The sequence below is a fragment of the Planococcus citri genome, chromosome 5 (genome assembly GCF_950023065.1).
Source record: "Planococcus citri chromosome 5, ihPlaCitr1.1, whole genome shotgun sequence".
Classification (NCBI taxonomy): Eukaryota; Metazoa; Arthropoda; class Insecta; order Hemiptera; family Pseudococcidae; genus Planococcus; species Planococcus citri.
The window spans coordinates 29,222,639-29,237,300 of NC_088681.1; the positions used below are offsets into that span (position 1 = coordinate 29,222,639).

Genomic DNA, 14,662 nt, shown 5'->3' on the forward strand with positions numbered 1-14,662 from the left:
TCCCTCTCTCGTTTTTTAAATTACACGACCTTACCCTAATGACCAATCAAATGTCGTATTTTTTTACTCTCTCAGTCTCTCTCCTTTGAATCAAAATTCTCAAAACCGAACAAATATTTTACACGAATGGTTGGTATGCATAATTGCATATCAACTTCGAAGTATGTGGTTTATTTTCCAAAAACGAAAACTAAAAAAGTGAAAGTTGGTATAGCATCGTTTGTATTTCAATTTTCCGACTTTCTGTCGGCTGGTTCTATGCATGATTCATTAGGCAAAAAAAAATTATATCCTGAGATGAAAACCATGCGAGAATTTCTATCTGGAGTCGTAATTTATTTATGGAGATCGAAAGAGCTGTACAGTTCGTACGTATGAAAAAAAGAAGAAAACTTGAAGTAGATTTTGAGACGCGTTTAGTCGTAAAATTTTTTTAGAAGTGGACTTCACTGTTTTTATGGAATATTTTCAAGTTTAATGAATGACGAGTTTTGAGATACATATAAAAATTGTGATATTTTTTAAATTGCTGTAGGGTCTTGAATGTGTGAAAATGCGCCAACTTCGAAACAGTGTGGGCTTTAATTTTTCTCATTCAAAATATCGTGTATTTCTCAACACTTTTCAATGTATATTTGGGTTGAGTTTTTGTTATGTAGCTTCTTAAAAATCTTTATTTCAATTTAGTCCATAAAAAACTCCCTGTGAAAATTCCAACGTTGCCATTATGAACTTATGAGCTGAGGAAGTGGGGGGGGGGGTAAGGGTCCGAATGATTTATCCAGACGGTTTTCAAGTCACAACAGCATTTTAAAGACAGAGATAGGTAACCTATTATAAATATTTACAATGCAACGATATGTGCGTTGCAAAAAAAATTGAAGCGTACAGATTTGTAAAAATTGGGTCTAGAGTTGAATTTTGGGCGAATGTTTTTCAAAATATGTAGCTAAATTTTCATGTAATTTTATCGCATATTCGTAATTTTGGCTATTTTAACCAATGTAATTTTTCTTATTTTTTTTTGTATTGATTTTGGGCATTTTTCTGGATGTTTTTCAATTTTTCTGATTTTTGATGATATCTGAAAATATTCCTTGGCATCCACATACCCATAACCACTTAAACGAGAGAGGGTGCAGGTATGACGATTTTTTTTTGAAGATTTAAATTTCAAAAAATCAGTACTATTGAATTCTTTTTGTAATTCTCAAAATTGTCACCTCATTTTTATGGTTGTCTTCCTAGTTTCAAGCCCATTTAACTTTGATACTTTTTACGGAATTTAGATAATAATGGATCGTAGTTGTGTCAGCTGTGTTAATTTTTCATCAATATTTCACCCACCATCATTTCCAGCAGTTCGTGTCAATTTTTGTTGTCGGACAGACGGGTCAATGACCTTAAGAGAACCTTTGCAGGAATAAAGATGACCTAGAGAAACTGGACAGACGGACCAATGGTCGTAAGAGACTATAGACAGATAGGTCAGTGACCTCGAGAGGCCAGACAGACGACGCAATAACCTCTAAAGACCAAAAAGGAAGAAAGGTAACCTTGAGAAGCAGGAAAGACGGGTCAAGGGCCTCAAGAGACCAGCCAGTCAGTCAGACAACCTTTAGAAACCAGACAGACGGGTCAATGGCCTAAAGAGGCTAGTCAGATAGGTTCAGTGACCTCGAGAGGTCCGGCAGACATACAGACGACCTTGAGAGGCCAGACAGACAGGTTAATGGTCTTCAAATGCCAGAAAGGAAGACAGACAACCTTGAGTGGTCAGACAAGCAGACAAATGATCAAAAAAATTGCTCACAATTCTCATTTTCGTACAAAAATTTCAAAGACTTACTTTTTTTTCAAAAATAATAACCAAGTTTTGATTTTTTTTAAGATAGCCAACCATTCTGCCTTTTACTGAAGTTGAAAGAGCCACGATTCATGTCGAAAACTTCTTAAAATTTTCATCATTTCGCTAAATTGTCTCGCTCTTTTAACCAAAAAATTATGAGGTCAAGTAGGTATATAATTTTTTTTGGAAAAAATTACGAAAACGTGTCACTTTTTCAAAGTCTTGTTTCTTGTCAACAATCTTCACTGTTTTGCCAGAAATTGTCAATTATTCTCACGTTTTTTGCTTTAGCTTGCTAAAAAGTTTCGCTTTTTTGCCTACATTAGCAAAAAATAGATAATTTATTGTTTTTGTCGAAATTTCCAAAAAAAAATCTTGTTTTTAATAATTCACTATTTTGCAAAAAATCCCCAAAAAGCCTCAATTTCGTTGCAAAAATTGCGGAGGTCTTGCTCATTTTCCAGAAATTGCCAAAAAAAACCTCCTTTCTGCTAAAATAGTCGGTTTTGCTTCTTGTCAAAAATTTACAAAAATGGTCAAAAAGTCTCGCTTTTCTACCAAAAAGTTACGAATTATTAGTTCACTTTTTTGACAAAAATTGTATCTGCTCTTTGCTAATATTGTCATAGTCTTGATCAAGTTTACTTTTTGATTTTTTCTGCATTAAATTTTTTTGCTCACGTTTCGTTATTTTTAAAAAAATTTTTAGGTGCTTAAAATGCCCAACTTTTTTTTTTGGAAGAAATTGAGTTCGAGCCCTGCTTCTGTTTTTGAAGTTTTTAGCTGCGTTTTCGTGAATTTTATGAGAGTTTATCCATTTTTTTTCATCATTTTAAACAACTTATGTTTATAGTGTTTTGACATCAAAAAAAATTTATACTTATTGAATGAAAAAGTTGCAAAATCGTCTTTAGGCAGCTTTTTGAATTTTCCCCAAAAATCCACAAATCAACTTCAGCTCTTGAAATTTTAGTGATTGCGGTTTTAGGACATGTTGTTTTGATCTACTAGCTTGGTTTCGTTCAAATTAGAGAGGCTCCAATTCAAAAAGCTCTCTACCTGAAAAGTGATAAAACTGGATTTTGGAACCATGCAATAGATATTTCATATTATTTTGAAGGTTTTTCCACAGAAAAAAAAACAAAAAAAAAGAAAACATATAGGTACTTATCAAAGAAAGTGTTGATATCTACCTGAAAATATTGCCCCAAAGTTTTCTTTTTAATTTTTCGCACTTTTTCATCTCTGCTTTCTTTATTGCGCTAATTTTTTAAATCTGGTAAACATGCAATCTTTATAAATTGTCTTCTGGCGTGTGTTTGGTTCATCTAGCCAAAAGACGTCGTTCATTTATTTTTCATTCAAACCACAAATATTGCGGAACTTGAAAAAAAGAGAGAGAAAAAATCAGAATTAACGTTATTTTTCAAACTTTGTTTCTATGGATACCTTTTATGTGTGTAGAAATGGTTAAAATTACTATTTTTCTTCAAACTTGAGTAACATGGACTAAGATTATGCTTACATAGGAAATGATTCTATTCGGGTCGTTGGCGTTGTGTTTATAGTATACTACATACAACTAAAAGGTATAGCAGCTTTTAACGATTGAATAATTTAATCGCGTGTTCCCTATGCCTACATGGTCGACCAACAGGAAAATAATATCGCTCGTTAATTCACTTTAAAAGGCGTACCTTTGTTATGAGAATTTCCGATTCGTGTAAATCCTCTTCCTTTGCAACCTTTCAACAGCGTATAAGAAAAATAGTTTCCAAGTTTTACATCTTCGATGATACAGCTTCGAGGAAACCTACGTAATGTACTTTTTAAAAAACCATCTTCGTATACTGCAAAAAATCACGAGTATATAAATCCACTCTAAGGTATAATCTCCTTTTCTCTTTTTTTCCTACCATACATGATAGTATACCTCTCAATGTTTCTGCTTTTTCAGATGTTGTTGTAGGTAATACGGTGTAAATTTTTAATCACGTTTACACCCGGTACTATTGTATTTTAGCCAATTTCCTTCGCACATTACGCTCCATATACCTGATTTATGCGGCATTTGTTGGCAACTTTTGCACACTTTTCGTATCCTTTTATATTCCCTTTAGTGCGAAAATTTTCCTGTACTTTATTAATAACCCACCGCCGAGAGATCCATTGGGGAATTTTTTTTCTCGAATATGATTTACTTTGCGAATGAAAATCGTGAGCTTTTGAACAACTTTTCAACGTATGTGCCCGGTGGAAATTGGTATACCCTACTTGTGAATATTTTTACTAATTTTTTTTCCAACTTTTTTTACGTAGGAAGTTGTGATGAAAATTAATCGTCGGTGTGCGCACAAAACAGTGATATATTGCTGATATCTTAGCGAATCCATCATCGAATAATGCAGCGTGACTGTTAAGGGAAAAAATGAGAATTTTCTTTCAGATTTTTAGAGACGTTAGATGTCTCTCTCCCCTTCTCGATGACATTTTAAATTAGGGACAATACCCTGCTAACATATAATGAAATAACATTTTTAAACATTAATAAATATTTTATATTAATAATACGGCTCCTCATACCGGAAAATTTAATTTGAAATTTATTAAAAACCGGCACGGTGTCGTATTCGCAGCGAAAGAAAAAACCTTAACGAGAAAGGTTATGCGAAAATAATTAGTGGCAAAATGTCGTTAAAAAATAGTAATTTAAACCAACCTTCTCGAAGCGTTTCTTTATATTTTTCTTCATTTTGCGACGGCAATGGTGTCGAAAATGTCTACTTTGGGAAAAATATTGAATTTGAGAAATTTTTCGCATTTTTTGTTTCATTAATTATGTGTATCCTAAAGGATGAATGGATGTGTCTACTGTCTACTGTTGATGGGGATTTTACTGTAATTTTAATAGTTTTTTAGAACAAAGCTTAATTTGGAAAGTTTAATTTTCTCGTGTTATTGCTGTTTTATCTTAAATGAGATGAGCTGTCTGTAAAAGATTGAATTAAACAACAACAATAACTTACAAGTTTTTAATTTTTTTAAAAGCTAAAAATTGTAATAATTTGAAAGAGGAACGTTTCAGTAAGAAATTACATCTGATGGTGTGCGAGGATTGAGGTGAAAGGTCATTTTATTCTCCTTCAGCCATTGAGAAGGAAAATATGAAATATTACTCGGTAATTATTACTGAATTTTTAAAAGTACACATAGGTAATTATATGTTTGATGTGGGTTGAAAACTTCCGAAAATAGGTACTGAAAATTGGTAATTTTTTTTTTTTTTTGCTTCATAGCACATTCTTTCAATATTAAACTTTGGCGAAATTTGCTCAGCAATGAGGCCTTCGCTCTCATCAAGAGCTTTTGAATTTTTATTTGTAGGTTTTCAATAGGAAGGTATCTCAACCAGCTAAAGAATTTTGAACTGAACGAGGCTAAATCGAAAGAGCATATAAAAATACCCAACCAGCCAAAGCTTCAGGCATTCAAGTACATTTTTCGATTTTTGATGATTTAAAAAAAATTAAAAATCCAAAAATAAGAAAAAAAATCAAAATTTCACGCAAGTTACCTAGAAAGCTGAAATTTGGTACGTGCCCTATATTCTATCCCCTGAATTGATTGGGAACGGTTTCGTACAATTCTGAGTAGTTCTGGAGCCTCCGGTAGATTTTTGAAACCTGAAATTTCCAAAAAATGTCAACCCATGAGTTTGGAAAGTTGAAAATTTCAAATGCTGAGTCGATTGGGCCAAGAATGTTTTGGAAATTTCCAGATTTTCAAGAAAAGCTCATAAAAACTGTCCAACTACTTGACCTATTACACACATTTTTCCAAAATTGGTTTCTGCCAGTTTAAGACCGTATATTTTTCCAGCGATGAAATTTGAAAGGTTTATATTAAATGTCAACAATGTCAACATTCCAATGTGAAATTTTGTGGAGATTGCGACTTTCAAAAACCTGCTGGAGGCGTCAGAATTGCTCATAGTGGTTCGAAATAGTTTCCAATCGATCCTTTGGGTCAAATGATAGGGTACACTCTGAATTTCAGTTCTAAAATATAAAAACCAAATTAAATTTTTTTAAATTTATCAAAAATTGAAATATTTGCTTTAAAACATGAAATTTTGGTTGGTGATGTTTTTTGCGTGCTTTTTCGATCCAGCTTTGTCCGGTTCAAAACGTTTTTGCTGATTGGGATACCCGAATATTGTTGAAAATAAAATTCAAACCCCCTATTTCAGTAGCGATTTTTGAATTTTTTCAACATACATTTTCTTTGAGTAAACTAAAGCAATGTGAATAATTCCTTTCCTTCAATTCAACTCCCACACATCATAGTTTTGGGTCATCCTGGGGTCATCTTAGATTTTTCATTTTTTTTTTAGAGGGAATTGAAAAATTGCTGGAGGTTCCAAAAAGATCAAATTGCCTTTGTTTTCTAGTCGGGAGCTTCCAGAAATTGTCAATACTTACTTTTTAATTTCAAAGGTCCACTTTATGGCTCCTTCGGAGCGCTTTGAAATTTCTGGAGCATATTAAAAAATGGCTGGAGGCTCCGGAATGACGCAAAACCAGTTGTTGTTGATGTGTGACAATTGAATGATAGAATTCTTCGCATTGGAATTCGTCGTCACTTCATGAAAAAGTTTAAAAATTGCCCTTGAAATAACTTTTTTGAATTTTCAAAAATTTGCCAAAAATCCAAAAATGAACTTTGTGACCCTAAAATTTTTGTTAAGGGGGTTTTAGGGAAGCTCTTTTGATTCGGATTGGGTTCGTTCAATTTGAGTGTGCCAGACACAGTTCTAAAAGTTTAGTTTCTTAGATTCATCGAAGATCCTGTGTTGAATCAATTATTGAAGAGTAGATAATTTTTAGTGATAAGATTCTTTTTGCACCTTTTGAAATAGATTCTGAATCTTCAATTAAAACTATGAAAAAATAAGTCACGATAAGTTTCTTCCATTATTGTTCGTTAGAAAGTATACCAAATTTTGAAATTAGATAGCGCCAGCTGCTCGTTTATGAATTTTTGTTCCAGAGAAATAATTTTAAAACGAAATTGTTGGAAATTACCAGGTAAATGAACAAATTACGTTCAACGTTGAATTTATTCAGTAATGAATTTTTTCAAATTTTTCTCCCGAGTGTAATCGACAAAAATAATTCAATTTTTCTCCAATTTCAGATAATTTGGTGGGTAGATAGGTAGGTACTTACTTCGTTTTGCAGAAGAGTCGATAGTATAATATGGAATTTTTCCCTTCATTTTTCACGCTTTAAAAAAAAAGGTGAAATTAATGGAAATTTATGGATTTAATGATATTAAAACTCCAGGTACTACAGTTGGTAACTTGAACGAGTTTCATTAGTTATTCTTTATTTTATTTTTTTAAAAACTGGCTTAAAGATGAGTTACAAATCGATTCTTTTAAGGAAACGAAACGCGATAATCCTGGAAAAAAGGAATTTTAATTTTAAAAACATCGCTTTACTAAGTGCGTAATATTTTCCACTCAGACGTCAAAATATCGAAATTAGTTTTACTGCGACTTTATCCACGGCGAAGTAGAATTTTTAAAACTTGTTTTTACAACCAAGCAAGCTGGATTCTGCCGAGATGATTTTTTTTACTACTGAATTTGAACGGCTTTGATCTACTTGATGGAGCTGTCAATTAAATTGAAAAAAATAAGGGAGTGTTTTTTAAACTTTTTTCCAACGTGATACGTTTCATTAGAAACCTATCTATCATCATTTTAGAAAGGAAACTCGAGTGATTAATATCTTTTTAAAATCAAGGTACGGTCTTACAGATGTCAAATAACTTCTGGAATGATTTTAAATTAGTTTCTATAAGATAAACAATATTCTTGACAATTTTTTGCGAAAGAAAGACTTCAATTTTATTGTCGGTATTTTGACGCGAAGTCGTAATTTTTTCTTGTTAAAAAAGTATAAGCTCTTCAATCTATTGTTGACTCCTATTGAGTTGAAATTTAGTCCACCGAATACGCCATTTTTTACTTCAGAATTGAATTTTGAGCTGTCAACGTTGACTTTTGCGATTTGAGTTTCTGTAGAAAATTTAAAAATTCGCTGGAGGCTCCAGAATGGCCCAAAACTAGTTGTTGTTGGTGCGTGGGAGTTGAATTGAATAAATTTTTCACATTGGTTCGCTTTGCTGAAAAAAAAAACTATATTTCGTTGAAAAATTTTAAGATCTCTCTCAAAACAGCTTTTTTGAATTTTTTTCAATCTTTGAAAATTCACCAAAAATCCAAAAATTTACGTGAGGTCCTGAAATTTTGGTTACGTGGGTTTTAGGATATGGTTCTTTTGATCTAGCTTGTTTCTGTTCAATTCAGAGAGTATGATGTAGGTATCTCTATGCCAATTCTGCTACACTTTTCAAAATATAATGATCTAGGGTTAAAAAATCAAAGCACCTTTTTAAATTGATAATTTTTTATTCCCTACATAACAAAAAACAAAATAATACAACGCAATCTTAGATAAGAAATTTACATAATTACACATTATGGCGAAATACGTTGAAAAAATACACAATAACAACATAGGTACTTGTTTTTAATTAGTCATTAGAAGTACATTGTAAATTGTAGTAATGTTCTATGGAGAGAAATTTGTGTTAGGTACACTGGTTGAAGCCAAATTGTAATATTAAGGACGGGATTATAAATATAATGAAAGCCCTATACATTACTAAACAAAAAAATAACAAATAAACGTAAGAATATAGAGAAAAATACTTAAAAATTAACAGGAACCAGTGGAGGGGAAGTAGTTGTGGAAAAGAAAAAAAAACGCGTTAGCTTTTTGAAAAATTAGATGAAAAAAACGTAGTAGAAATATTTCATAGGTATAGAAAGTTTTGCGGGTAAGAGAAGGTGTGTATGTGGTTTCAGTACGAGTACGAGTAGGTATATTGGAAAAGCGTTAGAGCTGATCGAGTGACGCGCAGTAATCGCTTCGAAACTAAACTTCATCGTTTCGAGTATACTTTTGAAAAGTTTTTAAGTTGAAAATGAAATGTCAAACCTCTCGAGGAAGATTGAAAATTCAACGCCAGATTATTTTTTCGTCAGCACGTAAAAGTCGTTTAGAGAAAGGTATGCTCCTTTTACTGCGAACAGATATGTGCGTATAATGGAAGGGTTGGTATTTCACTTCACACGTTTAAAAACGAGAATTGAGAGGGACCTTTGGGGTACTCGATCGTGTCTTGGAAACGCTCTGAAAACGATGTATATTTTAAGAGGTCACAACAATAAAATCAACGGTATACCTTTTTCAGTAGCAAAAGGTTTCGGTATAAAATATAAAAGTATGAAAATACTCAATCGAAAAAAATTCATATCAAGATGGCGTTAATTTTTAAACAATTTTTTTTTCGTAGTAAATATAAAATATCGCGGTGTAGGTACGTCCAGTTACGTTATGTGTACGGCAATCAGTCATTTTTTATATCATCGCTGTCCGATTCGTCGTCGTCTTCGTCGTCCAAGCTGTGGATTTTGTAATTGACCAAACTATCGGAGTTGTTTCGATCATCGGCGAAGGTCAGCTTCGGTTTGGATAATCTGTGGAAAAAAAATGATGGTATTAAATTATATCTATTATTTTGAATAGTTGGATCGAGATAATGTCAAGATTACATTGCGTAGGATTAGATCTAATTAAAGTGTAAGTGATGGATTTGATGATTTTTTTTTTGATCAAGGTGAATCTATCGGATCACATGCTATTTTGAACAATTTTTCATTTAAAACCCTCAGTTGATTTTTCATTTATTTTTTAAAAATAAACTACCCTGTAGATTTTATGTTCCTTGAGAAAAATGAGCAAATCAATGCCTGATTAACCGAGAGTTCTCTTATCACAAAAAAAGATAACAATCTTTAAAACTAGTCAAGTTTCAGGGACCGAATAGGTATCATTTTTCGATTTTTTGAATGCTTAAATTTGGGCTATTTTCCACGAAAAACTCAAAATTTGATCAAATTGAAACAGAAAGCTGAATTTTGGTTTCTGATGCCCTATTTTCAACTGTTCAAATCGATTGATGGTGGTTTCGAATTATTCTGAAGGCTCCAGCAGATTTTTTAATTCTCCACTTTCGGATAAATTGCCATAAAAATGACCATAATAATGAAATTTGGACATTAAATTCAGTCATTCGAATCCTATATTTTTTCTAGCAATTCTTTGGGAAAATTGAAAAATTTGTAGTTTAGAAATGCGTCGACAAGAAAAGCTGAAATTTGATTTAATGTAATTTTCATCAAAAATTCAACATCTGATCATGAAAAAGAAAACTGCAATTTGGTTTCTGTCCTATTTTCAACCTTTCAAATCGATTCGTAGTAGTATCATCCAGTCCATCCTACCAGATTTTATAAAATTAAAAGAGCATCCAAAAATGACCATCTATAGTCGAATGAACCTGTCATTCTTCGAATTTTGGTGGTTTTTTGAAATATTGAAATTTGAACACCAACTGAAAATTGAAAATAAAATTTGATTCCTGTCATATTTTCACATTTGAAAATGATTGTTGATGGTTTCGATTGGTTCTGAAGCCTCTGTGGAATTTTTGGTTTTTCCAGTTGTTGGAAAATTGTCATAAAAAATGCCATTATGAAATTTGGACTCTATAGACTCAGATTTACCATCTTTGTAGGTACAAATTTTCAAAATCACAGTCATTCAAATCTGTAATTTTCTCTAGCGATTTTTTTTTTTGGAAAACTTCAAAAATTTGTGTTTTTTGAATGTATGAACTTGAAAAGCTGGAAGGTTTATACAGAACTTTTGTCCTCCAAAATCAATTGGTAGCCTTGGTGAACTTTTCCAGAGCCTCCAGCAGATTTTTGAATTTTTTATTTCTCGTAATGAACGATTAGGAATTATAAACTTGCACCAGCTACAAATGATTTCGAAAATTCGTCTCTAAATTAATTGAAGGGGTGGCAAAGACAATAATTCAAGTTATGAATATTTCATTTTGGCTTTTTTGTTCAAAATTTTCTCAAACTGGAAAATATAAAAAGATTTACTGGAAGCTTCAGCATGGCTCGAAACCATCACTTATCAATTTTGGAGGTAAAAAACAGAGTGTAAATTGAATTTCAGTTCTTTATAAATTAATGCTTTTGTACACGAAGACGTTTTCTTAGAAAAAAATAATCTGTAAGAGAAAATCTTGAATGCGACGCAGCAGAAGAGATTTTATGAATTTTTGGCTAAATCGATCGAAAGAGCCAAAAATGCGGTTTTTCGAGGTTTATTGGTGCTGGACTCGATTTTGGATTTTTTTTTGGTAGCAATTTTCTAAAACCTTAGAAATCCGTTGAAGGCTACAAAACAGCTAGCTAAAAACGTTTTCGAAAATTTGTGTCTAAATTAATTGAAGGGGTGCCAAAGACAATACTTAATTCAACTTATGAATTTCATTTTGGCTTTTTTGTTAAAAATTTTCTCAAACTGGAAAGTACAAAAATTTATTCGGAGTGGTCAGAAAAAGTGCGGGAATCAAATTTCAGATTTCTTTCTCAATGTGATCAATTTCTGAATTTTTAATTAAAAATGAGCCTGTTTAAAATTTTTATACAAATTTGCCAAAAAATAAAAAATTGAATTCAGTTTCAAAAATATTGCTCAGTGATCTATTTTGTGATGCTTTTTTGATTTTTCTCTGCCCGGATTAGGGCACCTCTCTTTTTTGTGAATTGAAAAGGGGTGGGATTAAAAAAAAGAATTCGTAATTTTTTTGTTCGTCAAGCCTTGTATGTACTCGTACTTCTCAAATTGAATCAAACTAAACCAATTAAACGAGCCAATTGCCAAAATCCATCAACTTATTACACCTATAATTTGCCCTTTGATGGCTAAATTTTGATCAAGCCATTTATTCTCGAAAACATTCTACTACCTACTTACATAAAACAAGAAAAAAAAGAATCATAGAAAAGGTAAAACAACGAGTTAGCGCTGCAGTAAAAATTCACGTAACATCATTTTTATCGACAGACAATGAAATTGCGCCGATTTTACGATGCTGATTTTCTTTTCGAAATTACAGCCATAAATTACAGCCTGACGAAGAGCAGTCGATTGCACATTGTTCGCTATCGTACCTATACCTCGTATCTAGATATATACGAGTGTAATGAAAAATTTAACGGTAATTATCGGCCCTCGTTTGCGATTTTATTTTGTATGATAAATATTTTATACTGTATTTTGAAACACCTACAACGAGCTGGAACGCTATACAGGGTTTCATTTGGAAATTAATTTCGTCGCCCAAATTGCGTCGGGAAATGTTTTATTCGTGTTTTATTCTCCGGTAAAAGCTCGCTGATTGGCTGTAAAAGTGTAGCGAAAATATATGTACGAGTATAGAAATTACATACCTACCTACTTGTGCTATATACTATACCCCCAAAGACGTAAGAGCACTTTTAGTACATTCAGATACATGTATATACGAGTTGGTTACGGTTATTCATATTGAAAGTGAAAAATGAGATAATTTTTGCGCATCTATAATGGTATTTTTCAATCTTCTCTCGCTATTTTACGTCTGGTGTGCTCGCTGTGTGCTGTGCAGGAAATCCATATTTTCCAATGCCGACAGAGTTTTAGAAAAGCGACGAAAATGATACGAGGATTAAAAACACCGGAGGTGGTATGTGTGTGTTTTACGAGTCTCACGTGTGTGTTAAAATTTCATGTTAACATTTTACCTACCTACGTCGTCGAAGAAATACTATCAACCGTGTACCCAGCGTACTGCCGTCGATGAATATATCATTTTTCGTCGTTTTTAGAATGATACACCTCCTATGCTGTAGGTACTCCTACGTATACCATACCGTACCCTACCCTACCTTGCCCTGTGCACAGTGCCTTTGCCTACCTACTTCCCTATATAACCATCACCTCTCAACTGTGCCTTTTATCATTGGTGCGATATGAAACTTGCAACAAGGTCGGTAATTCTTTTCAACGCTTCGGAAAATATAAATGAGCGTCGTAATGGAAATCATACGCAGGACGAATTTTAATTTTTCATTCGTTCCAATCGAAGAAATACGTTAAAACAGTCGGAGAATTGCGAGCAAGTTTTCCTATCGGTCTTCGTGAGCTCGATTTTGTGGTTCATTTGAAAAAATAATCAGTTTTATTCCCCTTATTCGCGTCTTTTAGATTGACGTAATTTTTGTTTCACTTCGGTTTTCGAAGCGATTTCTATTTTTAAAAGTTTTCGCTGCGAGAATATGAATTTTACGTGCGTTGCTAATCAATTTTTATTTTTCAACTTTATCGAGTTAGGGGAAGTACTTTATCTATTAGAGTTCTTATTAAACCTCCAGCTCTCAATAACTGAAGGCTGAATCTGGGAAATGGACTAAGTGGATTTTTTCAAGTTTTTCTGTAACTTAATGTTCGTGGTGTTGAATAGAGCCCATCGTAGATTCCTATCTTTTCAGCGTTCTCAGGTCAAATTATTCGAAGTTTAGCGTGAAGGTTTCTTGTACAAATACCCCCAATTTCAATTTTTTTGGTTTTCATCTTTCGTGACTTTAAAATCTATTTTGAAATTTTCATAATGATAATTTTTTGCAAATATTTCCTTTTCTTCATCGACAGAGAAAATTGAATACTGTTGAAAAGAGACGAAAGTCGACGTTTTTGTACCTGAAAAGTGGTGAGATAGGTTGAAAAGTCGAAACCTTCAGAAGGCACCTCTGAGGCACCCTCCAGGTGTACATGCCAAAGGCCATAGATCAGAAAAGTGAATTTGCTCCTAACAAGGGAACCTCTTGAGGTGTCATACTCCGATTTGAACGGGACCGCGATTTTTGGAAAGAGCATAGTCTAAAACCTCCAAAACCAAATTTTCAGCTGCCCAAGATCATTTTTCGATTTTTGGCGAATTTTTGAAAATTCAAAATTGACTGTTTTTGGCGATTTATGCTTTTTTTTAAAAGTCGTACTTGATTAGTAAAAATGGTCAAAATAAGTTCCAAAACTAATATTAATTACCCAAGTCCAAATTTCACCATTTCCAGCCATTCTGGAGCCTTCAGCGCGATTTTTCAATTTCTCCAGAATTTTGAATTTGCTCCAGAAGGCGTGAATATTCAGTTGGGCAGCTAAAAATCGAGTTGTATATTACACTCGATTTTTAGCTGCCCAACTGAATATTCACGCCTTCTGGAGCAAATTCAAAATTCTGGAGAAATTGAAAATCGCGCTGGAGGCTCCAGAATGGCTGGAAATGCTGAAATTTGGACTTGGGTAATTAATATTGGTTTTGGGACTTATTTTGACCATTATTACTGATCAAGTACGTACTTTAAAAAAAAGCATAAATCGCCAAAAACAGTCAATTTTGAATTTTCAAAAATTCGCCAAAAATCTAAAAATGATCTTGGGCAGCTGAAAATTTGGTTTTGGAAGTTTTAGACTATATGTGAGGGCGCATACGGAAAGGGACCTTACGACCAAAAAATCAATTTTTTATTTCTTCGCCAAATTTTTGTAGGGACTCTTTAAAAATCAAGTAGAACCCTCCATAGGCCCCAATTTTTATTATTTCATCGATTTTTTTTACTTTTAAGCGAAGCATGCATACATTTATCATTCATAAAAGTTGAAAAATGACGCAAAAAATTTGAAAAAAGACGTAAAAACGCGTAAAAAATGAAAATTTTACAAAAACTCGTGACTTTAATAAGACACGAGTGGAAAAAATCATTAAAAAAATTTTCCG

General features: G+C 32.8%; 2 protein-coding genes across 3 annotated transcripts in view; one reads left to right on the plus strand and one right to left on the minus strand.

Annotated features, from left to right (window-relative positions):
• The window catches only part of LOC135847353 (cilia- and flagella-associated protein 298), a 115,679-nt gene that overhangs the window by 8,551 nt on the left and 92,466 nt on the right, over window positions 1-14,662 (plus strand). The window lies entirely within an intron of this gene.
• The window catches only part of LOC135847351 (protein tipE-like), a 37,519-nt gene continuing 31,164 nt past the window's right edge, over window positions 8,308-14,662 (minus strand). Inside the window, exon 4 of the mRNA XM_065366824.1 lies at window positions 8,308-9,461. Coding sequence (XP_065222896.1) covers window positions 9,332-9,461 — 130 coding nt within the window. The 3' untranslated portion in view covers window positions 8,308-9,331. The remainder of the gene's footprint in view (window positions 9,462-14,662) is intronic.